At 42.7% G+C, this 18,725-nt stretch overlaps 1 protein-coding gene across 15 annotated transcripts in view; it reads left to right on the top strand.

Moving 5' to 3' along the window:
* Window positions 1-18,725, top strand: part of SGIP1 (SH3GL interacting endocytic adaptor 1) — a 236,040-nt gene that overhangs the window by 163,454 nt on the left and 53,861 nt on the right. For all 15 annotated transcript variants that reach the window (XM_043963548.1, XM_043963549.1, XM_043963564.1 and 12 more), the window contains 3 exons: window positions 3,138-3,593; window positions 13,266-13,396; window positions 18,190-18,316. In XM_043963548.1, coding sequence (XP_043819483.1) covers window positions 3,138-3,593; window positions 13,266-13,396; window positions 18,190-18,316 — 714 coding nt within the window. The remainder of the gene's footprint in view (window positions 1-3,137; window positions 3,594-13,265; window positions 13,397-18,189; window positions 18,317-18,725) is intronic.

Genomic DNA, 18,725 nt, shown 5'->3' with positions numbered 1-18,725 from the left:
TAAGGGCACTGGCTCTTTAAGAAATAAGCAGATGTTTTCTGGGTGTCTGTTCAGGATTTCTAGGGTTTGAGAAGGATGAATGTGTATTTTGTCCATATGAAATTGAACTTTATGCTTGGCTTTTCCTCTCTACTGGATATTATATATGCTTAAAAAATTAACATTCTCCCTTTTCTTTGTTTTTGTTATCATTAAGCTGTTTGAAAGAGAGAAGAGATTCTTTCTCTGATAATGCTTCAAAAAAAATCTTAGTTTAAAAAAGGGAGGGGGGCAACATTTTAATTCCATGCCCAGCTTCCTTTGTTTCCGTGTTGGTATTTAAAATTTCATGAGGTCTAAGACCCAGGCTTTGTTCTCATTTTTCAAAAGCCGGGAAGACCGGTGGCAGACTTCAACCCGTCCTGTGCAGACGGAGCTGGGATGTGCTCTGGGCATAGCTTAGCTCTCATGAAATGTGCATGGTCAAAGATTTTTTTTTCTCCAGTAGTTTTTGAAATACTTAGTATGCCAAGGTCAGAAGATCAGAGGCAACTGAAACATGCCCAGAGTAGGGAAGGCTTGGAGGCCTTGTGATTCCCATGGCCCACACAGATCCATGTATCTCACCTACTTCAATCAGTGCTGTGTATCCATGAAACATCTCCTGGGCTTCAGCGGATCAGACTCCTAATTTGCTGCTGCTCATGGTTGTTTGGAATCCTCTGTCAGCTTCCTCACTCCAGTGCAGTCTCATCTGGGGCAGTCTGTGCAGCCCAGAGACTCTACCAACTAAAGAGCAGACCATTTAACAATGGGAGCGATGAATCCAGTCTGTGCTCGGCTCCCTGACTGACCGCCTATTTCCTTGTGTTTATTAAAAGAAAGGTTTTACAAACCCAATCCTTTCTCTTCTCTTTTTCCCTCCCTCCCCACTTCCTAAAATCCTCACACTTAAGTGTCAATAAGTGTCCAGGAGACAGAATATAAATGTCAAGGATTGTTGTCTCTTTATCCAAAGCATTGCAAGCTTTGGAAGAGTCATTCCATTTAAAGCTGTCTGGAGCTTGAGGTCAGCCAGACTAGCCCCCTAATTTTACAGAGGAGGAGACTGAGTCCCAGAGGAGTCACACATTGAGTAAGCAGAAGAGCTAGAGTTGGGTTCCAGGCCCTCTGAGCCCAAATCTAGTATTCTCTCTACCTTTCTAAATGGCTGCCGGGATCTAGGGTTCCAGAGCTGGAGAATACCTAAGAAATAGACCTCCCTTTTTGCCATGGTCCATCTGTGACCATCTGTGGCTCATTAACCAACCCTAGTCATGCACTCACAATATCAAATGGACTTTGGCTTTGTCATTTAAAAATAAGACCAAAGTTCTGAGAAAACTGTTGCTATTGACTTCTCAAGGAAGGAGTAAGGGGTATTGGAGTTTTATTTTGTTACTGTGTTAGAGGAATAGATACAGAAATAAATTAAATAAATAGATGAATCAATAAAGAAATAAGTAAGAAAATAAAGCCAAGAGGGATGGATGGAAGCCCAAATTTCAAATAAAACCGTGAGGATACCACCCCCCTTGGCTTTTCATAGCTCCATTTGGTCCCTGGACGCAGGTTAGACTTGCAGAGGTAGATAAATAGTAAATGATTCTTGAGTTTTTGCTTCATCAATAGGTGCAGTGTTTCCCATCTAAGGCATAGTACTGGACTAATATCTCTGGGCCTGGAAAATGTTTTCAATATCAGCCCTGCCAATCCCAGCCATTTACATGAATGTGTCAATACCCCCTTTGAGTGAACTTGGGACTTGCTGTGGAGTTCATGTCTAGGGATCACAGTTAATTAGGCTTCAGATTTTTAAATAACTGAGTAGAAGAGATTAAATAACTGAGTAGAAGAGATGCTAGCATGAGATGACATGTGGCCCACCTTTCAACATGAGGTGTTAGAATAAATTTGCAGTGGATAAAGCACTGGCCCTGGATTCAGGAGGACCTGAGTTCAAATCCGGCCTCAGACACTTGACACTTACTAGCTGTGTGACCCTGGGCAAGTAACTTAACCCCCATTGCCCCACAAAAAAAAAAAAAAAAAGAATCAATTTGCAGACTGTCGCCGTAGGTTCAGTTTAGGAGCTGATGTCATAAGATTCTGGCCTTAGAGGTGGGAGGGACCTCAAAGATCTTCTGATCAACCCCTACATTTTAGAGATGAAGAAACTGAAGCCAGAGAGAGAATGTGTGGGCTGCCTGAGGTGACCTAGGCAGTAAAAATAATAAATATTTTAAAATTAAAAATAAATAAGATTTGCATAGCACTTTAAATTTTCTGAAATGTTACAAAGATAGATGATTTCATTTGAGCCCCACAAAAACCCTTTCAGGTAGGTGCTATTATTGTATCCCCCTTTTATAGATGAGAAAACTAAGGCAGAGGTTAGGTGACTTGCACAGGGTCACACAGCTCTAAGTGTCAGGAAAGCCAATGAGCATTCTATTCCTAGTACACATTCTCCTTACGACACACACATTTCTACCAGTCATGTGGGCCAAGTCCCCTCCTGTGGGACGGGTTCCCCTTCAATCTATGCAGTTCTATCTAGTGTGAGTAATGTTATCTCCAGACCTAACAATGATGACTTCCCAGTAGTCACTGGTCATGATCCAATGAAGTACAGACACACTTTCTACTCTAAAGGAGGAAAGGTGTGGACGGTCCTTGTGAACAAGGGGGCTTTTCCTGTGCTTTGTTATAGATATCTCAGGGAAATAGGGCATCCAGGGAACAAGAGGCAAGAACCTTCCCCTCCCCAACCCCACCCACCTCCATCTTGAACACTTAGTGAGGAACATAAAATACACCCTCTTGTGTGTCGCTGCCTCAAAAGTCGGGAAGATCCTGGCTCAAACCTGGCCCCTGATACCTCTTGGCTATGTGACCCTGGACAGGTCATGTAACTTTTCCAGTCTGTGTCTTTAGGAGTGGCCCATACTGATGAAATCACAAGGCTTGTCCATACCCCACTAAAAAAAGGTTGTGCTCAAGAAAATGTGGCCCCAGCTTCTGTCTCCCAGGGCATAGGTAATGTCCCCACCTTCCCCATGTAGGCGATAGTGGTGAAACGCAATGTTAAAGTTTTAAACCAACTCCTTTGACCACAGGCAGTGAGCAGACCACACCCGAGGTCAAAGGTGACAAACTACCATCCATCAGTGACTTGGACAGCATTTTTGGCCCAGTTTTGTCCCCCAAGTCTGTGGTCGTTAACACGGAAGAAAAGTGGGTCAATTTTTCTGATGCATCCCCGGAACGGGTCACTCCAGAGTTGACTTCAAGGGAAAAGGTGGGCTCCCCACCACTGGCGTCAGAAAACCCAGCTGACTCCCCAGCTGTTGACCCTCCACGCAGCATTCCATCACCTCTTGATTTAGAAGAGGTTCAGAAGAAGTTTTCTGAGCAGACCCTCGGGAAAGAGGATAACTTAGAAACAGTCGCATCTCCTAAAGATTTTGGGTTGGGCCAGAGAGCCACTCCACCTCCCCCTCCGCCACCCACCTACCGGACCGTGGTATCGTCACCCGGACCCAGCTCAGGCAGTGGGATGGGAACCGCCAGCGGTATGTTTGTCTGACTGTGTGCGCGTGCGCTCCATGTGCTGGTGAGCTGCTATGCCTGCCTTTTTAGCAAGACCCTGTTAGCATCCACTGGATATCTTTGGAGCATCAGACTTTTTTTCTTTTGGGGGGGCGGGTTGTACTGTGCCCCAGTGATGTGACCATATTGAGTGCCCTCTATCATGGTCTGAGTCAAATTTCTAAATATGCCCATTCTCTCAATCCTATCCTAATTGGAGATCTACCATCATAGAGGGTGTGCCTTTTCTGAGAAAGGCTATGATGTCCCCAACTGCATCCCAAGAAACATCAAGGAAGGCTACCATGATCAGTGGGAGCAGTGACTCACTGACAAATGGATGATTTCCTTGACAGACCCCGTAGGGATCTAGATGTTTCTTAATAGTGTCATTCCTATTGTTGCTGTCAATTCCCATTTACGTAATGCTTTATGGCCACAAAAGCTATTGCATGCATTCTCATGCTTGGTCCTCACCAACACCCCTTGAGGTAACAATTTTAGGAACTTCACCCCATTTGACAGAGCTAGAAACTGAGACCGAGAAGTCAAGAGACTTGTCCTTGGTCAGACAGCTAGTCAATGGTAGACTTGGGACTCAAAACCCAGGGTCTTTCGATGCTCATTCCTCTTGTATTTTCCTGAACCAAGAAGGAAAATTTTTAAGGGAAAATTGCAAGGAATGGGGATAGGACAGATGACTTATTTAAATGCCTTTACTTTTCAAACTACCCCCTTCCAAAAAAATAAAGATATTCTCTGACTATATCACAAGCAGTGATAAAAGTATATAAAAGTCATATAAAAGTATATGACACAGGGGAAGAAAGTTCAATGAGTATGTAACCTTTGAGACTCCCATGCAAAATCTGGTATTGGATTGGATCTAGGGTAAATTGTGATTATTTGAATTAAAAGAAAATTGCTTGTGGTTCCCAAACAAGAAAAAACAGAAAGATTTGTTGTGCTTGTTCTGGAGAGAACAGATTTTTTTCTGAGGCATATTTTCCACCTACCCCATTCCATCGCTGCTTGAGCTTGGCTAGCTGGCCTCCATGGGCCATTTTGTGGCGTGTGTGCACGCATGAGTGTTCAATATTGCTTGGTTCTGTGTGGGAGCACTCCCTCACAGAAGATGGCATGGTTTGTCATCTTTTGCAGTGTGTTCCAAAAAACTTATCAGGTGTCTTAAGTTTTTAAGCCCCAGGGAAGTTGGGAGCTGGGGGTGAGTAGTGTGGTCCATCCACTTAAACTCTAACATTTCAATGACTGTTTCAGCTTCTTTTCATAGTGAATCTTTTAGTATCTTTCTGCTTGCAAACTCATCTTTCCTGTAGAAGAAGACAACCATAGGAGCAAAAAAGGGTGAAAATTCAGAGAAGAACATCTTGGCTTGATATAAGGAATGATAGATGAGAAGGGGGTACATTGAGAGGTGATGGGTGGGCTCTCATTCTAGTTCTTCAAGTAGAGATTGGATGACCACTTGTTATGGGGATGGTGGGATAAAAGAGGGTCTTAGAAGTTCGGGCATGAGTTGAAGGAGTCAAGTTCTGAGATCCTTGCCCATCTCTGAGATTCTGGGATTGAGAGATCAGAAAGCAGAGGTATCCAGGATGAACAGAGAAAGGAACTGGAATTCCATTTTCCTCAACAAAGTCCACCCCAAAATGGGACTCTTTTTTTAAGTGAATAGGATCCTAGTAAGAGCACTATGGAGTATCTCTATACCACACTAATTTTAATTCTTTCAAGATGACAATAGCACTTTATCATATTCTCAATGCCATTAGAAATAGCAGGACTTGTTGCATTTCCCTAATAATAATAAACAACTACCTCTTGCAAAGAGCTTTAAGTTCAGGTTCCTTACAATATCTTGTATTTGTATCTATTTATAAGTGCTTTAATTCCATTACCTCATTGGATCTTCATAACTCTGTGAACTAAAAGCTATTAATGATTTCCATTTTACACATAATGAAACTGAGGCTGAAAAGTACAAGTCATTTGCCCAGGGTCATAGAACGAGTATCTGAGGCAGTATGCAAATTCAGGTCTTGGTGACGACAAATCCAAAATTCTACCTACTACTCTACATAGCTGCCCACTTGCCTAAGTGACTACATCACAACTTTGAAGAACCTGTTGTGACCTGAGGGCCACAGGTTGGCCAACTCAGTTTAAAGCATAGAACAAATTCCTGAGTATATAAATGGTAAAGCCAGGTTTTGTTTAATGCATCCCTAGAGCACTGTGCAAGGTCAGACTCAGTCCCCTAGAGGGGCTCTTCAGATGTTCCTGCCATGAGCCTACCAAGGTGTGAGAAACACGCCAACCTTCTGATGTTGCCTGGGATGGGGCAAAGGTGGAGCTTTGGCCTTCATTCTATGGAAGAGATTTTAAATCCAGCCTTCCCTTTATATTTTTATCTGAAAAACCGTTACCATTAAAAATATTGATTCTTAATCATTGAGCTGTATAAAAAAGCCCCACTCTGGTGCTATTAGGGGACGAGTTGCTAAGTGAGATATCGAGCAGTGCCCATGAAGCCCATGAATAAATAAAACTTTTCTCCATTATCCCCTTAATTAAGTCCCAGTTTATTTGCTCCTTAATCTTTTATTGATGCAACATACATTGAGCTGGCAGAAATGTAAATTTTGAATTAGAACAACAGGATACAACCTCATGTTTAAAGATTGAGAGTCACGTTGCCCAACATTAGGGCAATATGATAGGGTACGTTGGATTTTACACACACAGGCACATACAGATGCACGTATTTTTCCAACAACAATTAATCAAATGTCATTATGTTTATTTTTATTTCATCTTGCCTAGCTCTGCAGGAAGGTGACAGGGATGTGCAAATGTAGAGAGCACTGTTGGATCTAGAAAAGGAAACCCTTCATAAGGGCCTTCTGGATAGATAAGACTTTTCCCAGGAGAACTTGTTAATATTATTATCATTGACTGCAGTCCTACCTTGGTATTATGGGGATGGGAAAGAGAAGCTAGGTTCTTGAAGGTCATACAAGCCAAGTTTAAGGTCAGGAAGGATTATTTCATTCTGTATTTTTGTATCCTCAATTGCCTAGCACAGTGCCTAGCACATAGCAGGTTCTGTATAAATACTTATTGATTGATTAGCAGGTTCTACCTAGATAGAAAAGCTGTAAATAGAAGAGAAAGGTGGGGCAGCTAGGTGGCGCAGTAGATAAAGCACCAGCCCTGGATTCAGGAGTACCTGAGTTCAAATCCGACTTCAGACACTTAACACTTACTAGCTGTGTGACCCTGGGCAAGTCACTTAACCCCAATTGCCTTACCAAAAAAAAAAATAGAGAGAGAAAGAAAGGCAGCATAGCATGGTGGATAGCATGCTCGGCCTGAAATCAGGATGATGTGGGTTCAAATTCTACCTTACATATATACTGTCAGTGCAGACCTCTAAACTCTCTGTCTCAGTTTCCTCATCTGAAAAATGAAGGGGGTGGACTTAGTGACATTGAAAAGCTCTTTCTAGCTCTAGATTCTATGACCTGATGACAGACCATGGACCCGTCTTCAAGGACCTTCCTAGTTAAATACAGAGAGACTTATTACCAGGCATAGCCACAAGGCAATAAAATGCCTTTTACATGAAAAACTCATGAAGACACTGTGCTAGAGAATAGACACAAAGGTGGTTGGAGTAAGTACCCTCACTAATGAAGCCATTTATCTTTAATCATCCAATTCTTAAGAGTCAATTCATGGATAGGCATTTATCAGGTGCCTACTTCTGTGCCTGACAGGGAGCAAATATTACAAAAGACAAAACTGAAACAGACTCTGACTTCAGGGAACTTACATTTGACCAGGAGAGTCACGTAGATATATTACTGCTGTTATTATTAACACCAATTAGTGTCCCTTCCATTCTTAACAACAGTTCTTAACAATGGTTATTATTGATAAGACTAACTCACAATTATTATAATTCTTTAAAGTTGTCAAAGAACTTTGCTCATCACAACCCTTTGAAGTAGGCAAGTTAAGCATTGGCATCCCCATTTTACAAATGAGGAAACTGAGGCTCAGAGAAGTTAATCAATCTTATGAAGCTAGTGGCTAAATTTTTTAAGTGCTTGCTTTGAGCCTCCTTCCTTCTATCTCAAGCAACTACCCAGGACAGTCCTCAACAAATGCTGACACTCAGTGGGGAAAGAAATCTGGGAATATGACAACTTGTCAACAGGAAAACTGCAATACATCCTCAGGGTGTAAAGTGTTTCATCCCCACCTTTCTCCTCAGCTAGTCTTCATCAGAACCATCCCTGATTATCTTGGCTATCCATCAGTGGAATGGCTAACTGGCTGCCATCAGTGGGCATGGGATTCTCAGGGATTCCTGTGGAGATAAGGATTGAGATCTCGGGCTTTGGTATGATTTAAAGAGCTACATGCCAGCTAGAACAGGGATGTTTCCAAGCCTATTGAAAGCCTCAGACCTTCATTCATATCATAAAATAATCACAAAATTTTAATCAAGTATGAAGACTGTCCTGGTTACTTTCTGGGAAGATTCTTGGTAGTGAAGGTACCACTGCAGGGGGAAGGTAGAAGATGAGGAAGGAACCAGACACAGAAATAATACCCTCAGGAAGAATTAAAATTTAAAAAGCAGGAATTTCAAAGGAAAATGCAAATTCTAATTCCATTTGGATGAGTAAAAAGCATTTAAGGGCTGTGTGTCAAGCCTTGTGCTGAATACCAGTGATCCAAATGCAAAAGTAACAGTCCCTCCCCTCAGAGAACTTATACTGTAATAGAGAAAGACAACCCCTAGTGGGCAGTGGTAGCCAGTGAAGTCCTAGGAATGGGAATAGTGCCATAGCACAGCTGGTCCACATGCCCTTTCTAGAAGCAATGATCCTGACTCTCTGGTGCATGCAAGGTGGGAATGAGCAGAGGAACGAATGCAAATTCTCCCAACCCCTCATATCTTGCTGGCCCCAGACCATCCTTCCATCCCTTCCAACTCGCCCCCCACCCCCAGCTATCATATTACTATCTGTCCTGCCACTGTCCTACCAAAGAGAGGAGAGTACCCTTGTGAAATATTCCCTGCAGTACCTGAGCCTTCTCTGGCTCCACAAGAAAAGCCCTGGTCTAGAAATTGACTCTCAAATACACAAAGGGATCTATGAGCCCACCGATTGGGGTATTCCTTCTAGAAGTGCAGATTCCATCTTCTCCATGGAGTTTCCTACTGCTCCTAAAATAATTCCTTAATAACCTTATTCTTTTTTATTAATATCTTAATATCTGAATTTGGGGGGAGTACTTTATCTTACTAATTAATATAATTTCTTACTTTGGGGAGGTACTGTTTTATATGCATCATGTCTTCTGAATCTCATAACAACCTGAGGGAACTGAAGGAACAGAGAGGTTAAGTGATTTAATCGGAGTCATATAGCATAGAAGTGTTTGGGTGAAGGAGTAGGGGACTTGAACTTGGGTCTTCCTGATTCCAATTAATAGCCTCATTCTATGTTTCCCCCAATAGTAAAATAGTAGGTCAGCTAAGTATGAAGGAATGAAGAGAGAATGGGATTCAGGATCAGTCAAACTGTGTGCTTGTGTTTTTACTTTTCAATGGTTGTGTTGGCATCCAGCCGACAAACAAGCCTTCTCATTGAGAACCAGCTTTCAGTGTTCCACCGGGATTTACTGAGATGCATTTTAAAATGTCATTATCTGGGGAGCATTTGAGAAAAGGGCATATAATTGAACTCCTTTTTTCTGGCATGGTTTTGGAGTACCATTTCTTAAAAGCGAGAGAATGCACAGATGAACGCCCTTTCGTTCTATAAAAACAGAAGAGAAAGAAAGAAAAATACCCAATTATGACACCTCCTGACAAATACTTTGCTGTTTATTCAACCCTTGTCTTTGTCTGTTGACTGTCAGCTGAAAACATTTGCTGCGTCAGATCAAACAATTAATGTAAAAGCCAAGGACAACTTTGCATCAGGCATTGGCAAATATACTCGGAAAATCTGACCAGAATTTTCAGGCATTGGCTGGAGATAAAGACATGCAGGATAGAGAGAGCTGGAAAAGAGGGTGACTCAGACCAGAAGTGGTGAGACACACCTGCAGTCATTGCTATTGATGGACCCCAGATCTATTGAGCAAATCTTGGAGGTTGTCCAGGTTGCCAAAGTACAGATGATTCACTGGTTCGTATCTGTGGGGGGAGCTTCTACACAAGAAGTTTCTGTTACCCCAGATTCCCTGGTGTAGATCTCTCTTGACTTTGTGTCAACAGCCTCTAGCCTGACAAATTGTCAAGAATGAAGCAACTCCTGCCCTCAGGGAGATTTCATTCTATCAAGAGCTAGAGATAGATATTATAGAGATCATCTATATCACAAGGGATTTGGGAGTTTACTTTCAGAATATTTTTCTTAGCCTTCAAATCTGGGCAATGACGAAGTGGTTTAGGAATCTCATGGAAACAGTTTTCCGTGAAATTTCTCACAGGCAGAGCCATAATTAGGACCAAGCAATCAGTGCTGTGCCCCAGGATACTCCATTTAGAGGGGATGAACTGAGAGGAGCCACAGGGGTGTAGGGACAAGAGAGCTTAGTGCAGTTAAATTAGGAAATTGCCGGACTGGAACTGGGATAAATAAAGAATTCTCCCTGGGGAGGGTCTTTTCCTCTTCCACCACAGGGAGTGTCCCACCCCCTGGCATAACAAGCCAACTGCCCTAGTCTGGTTTGTTGGTCTTCTCTCAAGCCTAGAAACTCCTAGTTAAGACTCTTATTACTATTATAAGATAGTTTGATATTACCATCATGGAATAATAATAATTGATAAGAAGACAAAGAATTTACAAATATGCAGCAGGATATAACAAAGCATTGTATTTGGAGTCAGGAAGACTTGAATCCAAATCCATCATGCTCTTATTGGCCGTGTGAGCCTGGGAAAGCCCCCAGCCTCTCATATGTAAAATGAGGGAGCTGGACTTGATGACTTCTATAGGGCCGTCTTCTTCTGTGGCCCTAGAACATGTCTCAGTGTATGACCCTGGAAATTAACCCCTTGGTACTCTAGACAACTGTCTCTAACCAGAAGCTGCTAAGAAGGGAGAGATCTCTATTGTTGAGGAAGTCACTCACTGGGGGCTCCCAGCACTAATAATCAAGAAAAAAAATCCCAACCACTTATATGAGGCTTTAGAGCTGACAAAGCACTGTGTGTATATAAATAGGGGCATGGACATGGATTGTCATGAGGATCAAATATGTACATGTGCATATGGGTGCATTATACATTTTTGCATGTATTATACATTTTTATAAATTCATACATATATGTTTTAGGTATTTCATCCTTACAACAATCCTGGGAGGTAGGCACGATTAATATCTTCATTTTACAGTTAAAAAAACTGAAAAGGGGGCAGCTAGGTGGCTCAATAGATAGAGCACTGGCCCTGGAGTTAGGAGGACCTGAGTTCAAATCCGGATTCAGACACGTAACGCTTACTAGCTGTGTGACCTTGGGCAAGTCACTTAACCCCAATTGCCTCACCAAAAAATAAAGAAAAAAGAAAGAAAGAAAGAAAACTGAAAAGAAGAGAAGGTCATAGGCTTCTAAGTTTGGAGTTATGAAGAACCTTTAGAGGTCACTGAGTTCAACTCCTTCCCCATTTTACAGATGAAGAAGCTAAAGGTTAAGTGACTTGCCCAGGATCACACAGTATCTAAGATAAGATTTGAACTCAGATTTTTCTAATTACAAGTCCAGCTCTCGGCTATGCTAAACAATATTTTGTCATATTTCTCTCAGGATGGCTTCATGCTTACTATCCCAACTAAAGCTAGGAAATTCCAGGATATTTGTAACTGGAAAAGGGAATATCTCTGAACCACAGGAATGGTTTAAGATAATTCATCATTGTCAGATTGTTAGGTGAGCCTTTAGGATAACCTCTGAGAGTGTGCTGGTAAATGTTTAACAATCAGCTCTGGAGGGGAGGATATGGTCAATACACTTTTGCATTTAATCAGCTTTTAATCAACATTTTCTAGACTAGACAATCAACAAGACAATAAGTCAAATCCTGGTTTGTAACATTTGTCAGTTTCAGAGGTGTAAATGCTCTCACTGCAAATTTAACAATCAGCTCTCTGGAGCCTATATCAGCTGGCTCCAACACACTGCTGCCTGGGGTGGGACTTAAAATACTTGGAATCCCCAACTACCCAAATCCAAGTGTGTGTCTGGGTACTTCTCTGACTGGTCATCTGCCTTCCCTGTTTCCTAATTGAATTCTCCTTCTCATCCTCAAAGGTAAATCCAATTAGGGCAGGACTCTTTCAGAAGAGGAAGATGCCAGTTGATTGATGGCTTCTCTGATGGACTGACTTTGCAATCAATCAGTCAGTCGTCTCAATCTGGGGCTACACCTGTGCTCGAAGCATAGGAGAACCTTGTCGGGGAGACAGGGAGAGTTCAGTAAATAATAACTACAGTATCCTATAGAAATATCCCCAGCGTTCCACATCAATTTCCAATCAATGACGTCAGGCAATTTTTAATGTTCCTTTGGAGAAGAAAAACTTTCTGAGCCCTTTAATTCCTTAAGTGACTTTCATGGTCAGGTCTAGCATTGCTGGAATATGTTTTCTTTTGTTTGGTTGAAGGGGGTTGGGGAAGGGATGTGGGAAGGTTTCTGGAGAGGCAAGAAGGACAGGGAGTGAAGACGGTTCGGAAGCCCAGCTCTAAATCGATATTATCATGAAGAAAGGTTGCAGAGCGCAGTGGACAGCCAGCTAGCCTCGGAATCAGTCCAACCTTGTGCATGAACATGGTCATGGCTCTTCAAAGCCCCAGAACATCCTAAGTTCTAGCAGGTGCCAGGCTGGGTGAGAGGTCTAAAATACACATGGGGCAATGATCAGTATCTCCTATCCTGAGGCCAGCCCAGCTAGGTCCAGAAAGGCCTCACCAAGGCCCACGGTGAGGATTTTCTCCATCCTGGCAACTGCTCAAGAACCCTGGACCCCCAGCATATGGGGGATGTTGTCACTGGAGGGAAGACCCCTCCTTGATGAGGTCAATGAAAGCAGAGGGGAGATGATGACAACTATCTGAGCATGCTTGGCCTGTAGATGTGACCAAAAGGCGAAAGGCCGTGTAGACTCCAGCAAAAGAATGATAACAAATGCTATTCTGTCTGAAGAGAAAGCACAGGAGGAATTGCCCTGCACACGGTTGGTTGGCAAGGCATTTTCTATCCCATTCTCTCTCATTAGAGCTCTGTGAGGTAGGTGCTGGAATCATGCCCATTTGACAGATGAGAACACTGAGACTTAGTCTTCCTCATGCCCCGTTCTGGCAGAGGGTGCTGAGCTTCTCCATTAGCCATCAACCATAATTCAACCATGTGATTTTTGCCTTAAAAACACGCCCGTGATGTAGTTTGGTGTCTGGTGTCGTGCTCTGCTTATGTGACGAGTAGCCTGTGGGCTCTGGCTGCCTTGGGGATGTTGGGGGGGGACCCTGCATGAAAGGAGGATGCTCAGCTGCTTGTTGGGGGGGAGGCGGGGACATGCTGCCCAACCTGAAGATGCCTGCTTGTTTTTAGGAGCATCATCCCCGGCCCGGCCTGCCACCCCATCGGCCCACGGCAGCAGCGGGACCACACCACCGCCTCCTCCTCCTCGGCCTCCATCTAGGCCCAAGCTGCCTCCCGGGAAGCCCGGGGTGGGAGACGTGGTACGTGCCAACCTCCTTCTTCTCTTTCTTAATCTTTTGTTTGTCTCCATCAGAGGAGTAGCTGGTGGGGCTCAGCAAGGGAGGTGACTTAGGAAAGGGATTCTGGAATTCTATTCAGACCATTAATTATATTTTTACAGTGACATAGCCCCAAGACCCTGGGAGAGATGGAGGCAGCAGGATGTGGGGAGCAGAGGTGAAGGCAGTAAAGAAAGTCTGCCTCAGATGCTCACACTAGATGTGTGAAATCACTTACCTTACTCTCAGCCTCAGTTTCTACATACGGAAAATGGGGCTGATACCCGAAGCTGCTTCACAGGGATGCTGTTAGGATCAAATGTAATGATGTATGTCAAGTGTCTTGCAAACCTCAATGTGCTCGATAAATGTCAACTACTAATATTATTAGTGGGCAGCTAGAGGGCACAGTGGATAGGGCACTGAGCTGGGAATCAGAAAGGCTGATCTCTATGAGTTCAAATCCAGCCTCAGACACTTACTAGCTGTGTGACCCTGGGCAAGTCATTTCACCCTGTTTGCCTCAGTTTCCTCATCTATAAAATGAGCTGGAGAAGGAAATGGAAAATCCCTCCAGTGTCTGTGCCAAGAGAACCCCAAATGGGGACACAAAACGTTGGGCGCGACTGAAATGACTCAACAGCAACAAATTGTTATCGCTGCCTCTTAAAATCAATTTCCCTCTAGACTCAGCTCAGGCATCACAGAGTTAGAGTTTTAAATATATGTGAGTGTGTGTGTTTGTGTTGTGTGAATTTATATATGTGTGTACATGTGTTTAGAAATAAGTATGTATATTTATATGTGTGAGTATGTACATATTTAGAACTATATATGTATATAATTGTATGTGTGTGTGTGTGTGTGTGTGTGTGTGTGTGTGTGTGTGTGTGTGTATACACAGAGAGAGACAGAGAGAGGGAGGGAGGGAGAGTTTCCTTATCTGTCAAATCAAAGACTTGCACTGGCTGGTCTCTAAGTTCGCTCATACCTTAAACATCTCAGGTCCCATGAAACATCATTGGAAAGGGCTGTTTTCTCCACAGATGGTCGGCAGCTCTTGTACACTGACACAGTTCCTCTTCACTAGGGGTTCTTAGCCTTGTTTGTGCCCTGTTGGACAGTCTGGTGAAGTCTATAGCCCCCTTCTCAAAATCAGATTTTAAATGCATAAAATAAGACCCAGAAGGAACCAAGTCTTATGAGATGAAACTTGTTTAATCATGTTCAGTTATCTCCAACTCTTGGTGACCCCATTGGGGCTTATCTTGACTAAGATCTTGGAGTGGTTTGCCACTTCCTTCTCCGAGAATGAAATTAATCAGAATCTATTTAGACACACACACACACACACACACACACACACACACACACACACACACACACACATGTTCATAGACCCACCACCACCAGGTGAAGAGCCCCTGCATCTCAGTACTGTTAAAAGTGATGTTCTTTGACAATGTTCCTCCACCCCCATGTCCTTTGAACCACAGCAGTTGATTAAGAGCAATGTTTACATGCAGATTCAAAGTTTTCTACAAATTATCTCTTTTGATCCACAAAACAACCACCAACAGTGAGGTGGGTGCTGGTCTGCCTATTGTGATTTCCACTTAACAGATGGGGAAACTGAGGCTCAGAAAACCGAAGAGATTAGCTTCCAGCTAATCAATGAAAAAAGTAGAATTGGAACCCAGTTCTTTCTGATTCCAGTCTGATTACTCTGCCACCTCCATGCCCACTTTGCTGCCCTAGAGAATCTGTCTGATGCCCCCAGAAGGAAATGCTAAATCATAAACTCCTGCAGGACGAAGACTAAGCATTTTTTTTTTCATCTTTGTAGCCTCACCTGGAGTCAGCTAGGTACCACAATTTGCTAGGCCTGGATTTGGGAAGATCTGAGTTCAAATGTGACCTCAGACATTTACTAGCTGTATGATCCTGGGCAAGCCACTTAACCTCTGTTTGCCTCGGTTTCCTCACCTGTAAAATGGGGATAATAGTACCTACCTCCAAGAGTTGTTGTGAAGATCAAATGAGACAATAATTGTAAAGTGCTTAGCACAGTGCCTGGCACAGAGTAGGCACTAGATAAATGCTAGCTATTATTATCATTATTTATCGTCTAGAACCCGAACATGCTGTGCTCATGAAAGGTGTTTCATAGGTGCCCACTGAATTCAGTTGAAAAGAAAAGGAGTATTTTGAAAATATTTTATTCTTAGAGAATAGCTATAATATACTGCATGCTATTATTCATTTTAGAAGTTAATTATCATCTAATACAAAACTTTATTCCCTTGGAAAATTAATGAGACTTCTAGAATCTTAGATCTGGACACCAGCTCAAAGGGCAACTCGGTGGCACCAAAGGAGACAGAGCACTGGGCCTGGAGTCAGGAAGGTGTGAATTCAAATCCTGCTTCAAATATTTACTAGCTATGGAACCTTGGGTAAACTCCTTTACCTATGCCTGCCTCTGTTTCCTCAACTACAAAATAAGAATAACAACAGCACTTGCCTCCCAGGGTTATTGTGAGGATAAAATTAGATATTTTTAAAGTTTTTTGCAAACTTTAAAAAGCTACATAAACTACATAAATGCCAGTTAGTAGTAACAGTAGTACTGGTAGTAGTAGTAACAGGTAGTAGTGGTGGTAGTAGTAGTAACAGTAGTAACAGTAGTACTGGTAGTAGTAGTAACAGGTAGTAGTGGTGGTAGTAGTAGTAACAGTAGTAACAGTAGTAGTGGTAGTAGTAATAGTAGTAACAGTAGTAGTAGTAGTAACTATAGTGGTTGTAATAGTAAGTAGTAGTAGTAGTGGTGGTGGTGGTGATGGTGGTGGTGGTGGTGGAGGTGGTGGAGGCGGTTCTTGTTGTTGCTGTTGTTGTTATTATCTGGTCCCATCTCACCTGCAACATGAATCCTTTCTACATTAGTGACAAGTAGTTCTTCAGCCACTGCTTGAGCACTTCCCATAAACAAGGGAACTCACTATTTCATGCAAATAATAACAATAGTCAACAATCATGTGGCTTTTTAAGGTTTGCAAAGCGCTTTTACCTACATATTAGCTCATTTTTTTCTTCACGACAACCCCAAGAGCTAGGTGCTATTATTAACCCCATTTTGGGGAAACTGAGGATCAAAGGAGCTATATAAGTGACTTACCCAGGGTCACACAGCAAGTGTCTGGAGTGATATTTGTCCTAATGTCTACCCGACTCCAAGGCTGGGGCTCCATTCACAGTGTAGACCATGCTGCTTCTTGGAAGGCAGTGAACACACAGTTCTAATTATTGGACACTTTACTGGTATTGAGCCAAAATGTGGGTGTCAGCAGCTTTTTTCCATTGATCATATATCACAGTCATAGTATCTCCAATTCCAACTGAGATGGAAAGAACCCTAGAGACCGGTCAGTTCAACTCTTATCTGAAAAAGGGCCCTCACTCTAATAGAATAATGGTTTTGTTGTTGGGTCATTTCAGTTGTGTCCAACCCTCGGTGACCCCATTTGGGGCTTTCTCAGCAGAGATACTGGAGTGCTTTGCCATTTTCTTTCCCAGCTCCTTTTACAGATGGGGAAACTGAGGTGTAGTGACTTGCCCAGGGTCACACAGCTGCTAAGTGTCTGAGGCTGGATTTGAACTCAGGAAGATGAAGCTTCTTGACTCTAAGCCCAGCTTTCTGCATACTATGACAAGACCTAGCTGCCCAATGAGATCTATCACACACAAAAGGTTATGAACCCCTAGTCTAAGGGCATTTAGGATCACTTGTGTTTAACTTGCCTCCCAAGGGCAAAAAGTAGTAAAAGATAGACTTAAGTAAGGTAAAGAAAATCTCCCTAAAGATTAGAGGTCTCCAAAGGAGGGAGGGACTTCTGGATGTCACAGAAACTTGGAACTGAAAGGACCCTCCAGCAGGTTTCTAGTTCAGCCAGCCCCTGAGCCCAGACTCTCTGTACAAAACCCTTAATGTGTCTGTCCACCCTCAGCTTCAAGCTCTTCAATGAAAAGAGACCCACTCCCTCCTGAAGTAGTCCATTCTATTTCTGGATAACACTAATTATTAGTTGGTCCTTCTTTCAATCTGCCCTTCTTTGAAACTTCCACCCATCACTCCTCATTCTGCCCATTAGGGCCAACCAAAATAAATCTAAACCATCTTCCATGTGACAACCCTTCAAACATGTGGAGATAGGAATGATGTTCCCCTCTCAGGCTTCCCAAAGCCCCCAGTCCCTTGTTGTTCAGTCCTCTCAGTCATATCTGCATCTTTGTGATGCCATTCAGGATTTTCCTGACAATGATATTGGAGTGATTTGCCATTGCCTTCTCCAGCTCATTTAACAGATGAGGAAACTGAGGCAAGCTGGGTGAAGTGACTTGTCCAGGGTCACACCTCTAGTGAATGTCTGAGGCCAGATTTTAACTCAGGAAGATGAGTCTTCCTGACTCCAGGCCCTGAGCTCTATGAACCTAGCCACTCCCAATCCCTAAACATCTTCAGGTAAAGGTGGGAAAACCACCTGTCAAGGATGCTATGTCTGGGTTGGACTGGATATCTGGCCACTGAGCTCCCTTCCAACTCTAGCTTTGTGTCATATATTTAACTGTTATTGAAAGGTTGAGAGGTCAAGGTACAAAATGTAAAGAAATAGAAATATCCAGTAAATTATATTATAGGATGCTATTTCACGGGAAATACCATGATCTGTGAATTTAACTTTTGGTCTTTTTTCTTTTTCTTCTTCTTCTTCCTACAGTCCAGACCTTTTAGCCCTCCCATACATTCCTCGAGCCCTCCTCCAATCGCGCCCCTTGCCCGGGCAGAGAGCACATCATCAATATCGTCCACCAACTCCCTGAGTGCAGCTACGACACCTACTGTTGGTAAAAACAAAAACAAAACCAATCTCTCCTCTTTTCATCTCTCTGTAGGTTTGACTGGCTTACTTTTTTAACTGAAAGTTTCTGAGGCCCCTTGGTTCTGATCGAATTTGTCTTGCTGTTGTGTTGCCAATCTCATCTGACTCTTCCTTCTCAGCAAAGAAGGCAAAGTGTTTTAATCACTACACCTTCATAACCCCCTAAGAAAAAAATACAAGAAAAAATTATAACTAACACTTGTACTTTGCAGGAATCTTCTTACCCTATTACATGTAAAACTACTAATATTTTGTTAAATAGTACAAGTGCCCCCAAAAGTTCTATAATATAGATTTTATTTTCTGCAACACTTGCCTAAACATTCTTCATTTAGAAAAATGTTTATTACAATTCCAACAGTGTGCCCTGATAA

Source organism: Dromiciops gliroides, chromosome 4 (genome assembly GCF_019393635.1).
Source record: "Dromiciops gliroides isolate mDroGli1 chromosome 4, mDroGli1.pri, whole genome shotgun sequence".
Lineage (NCBI taxonomy): Eukaryota > Metazoa > Chordata > Mammalia > Microbiotheria > Microbiotheriidae > Dromiciops > Dromiciops gliroides.
This window is presented reverse-complemented; position numbering and strand designations above follow the sequence as displayed.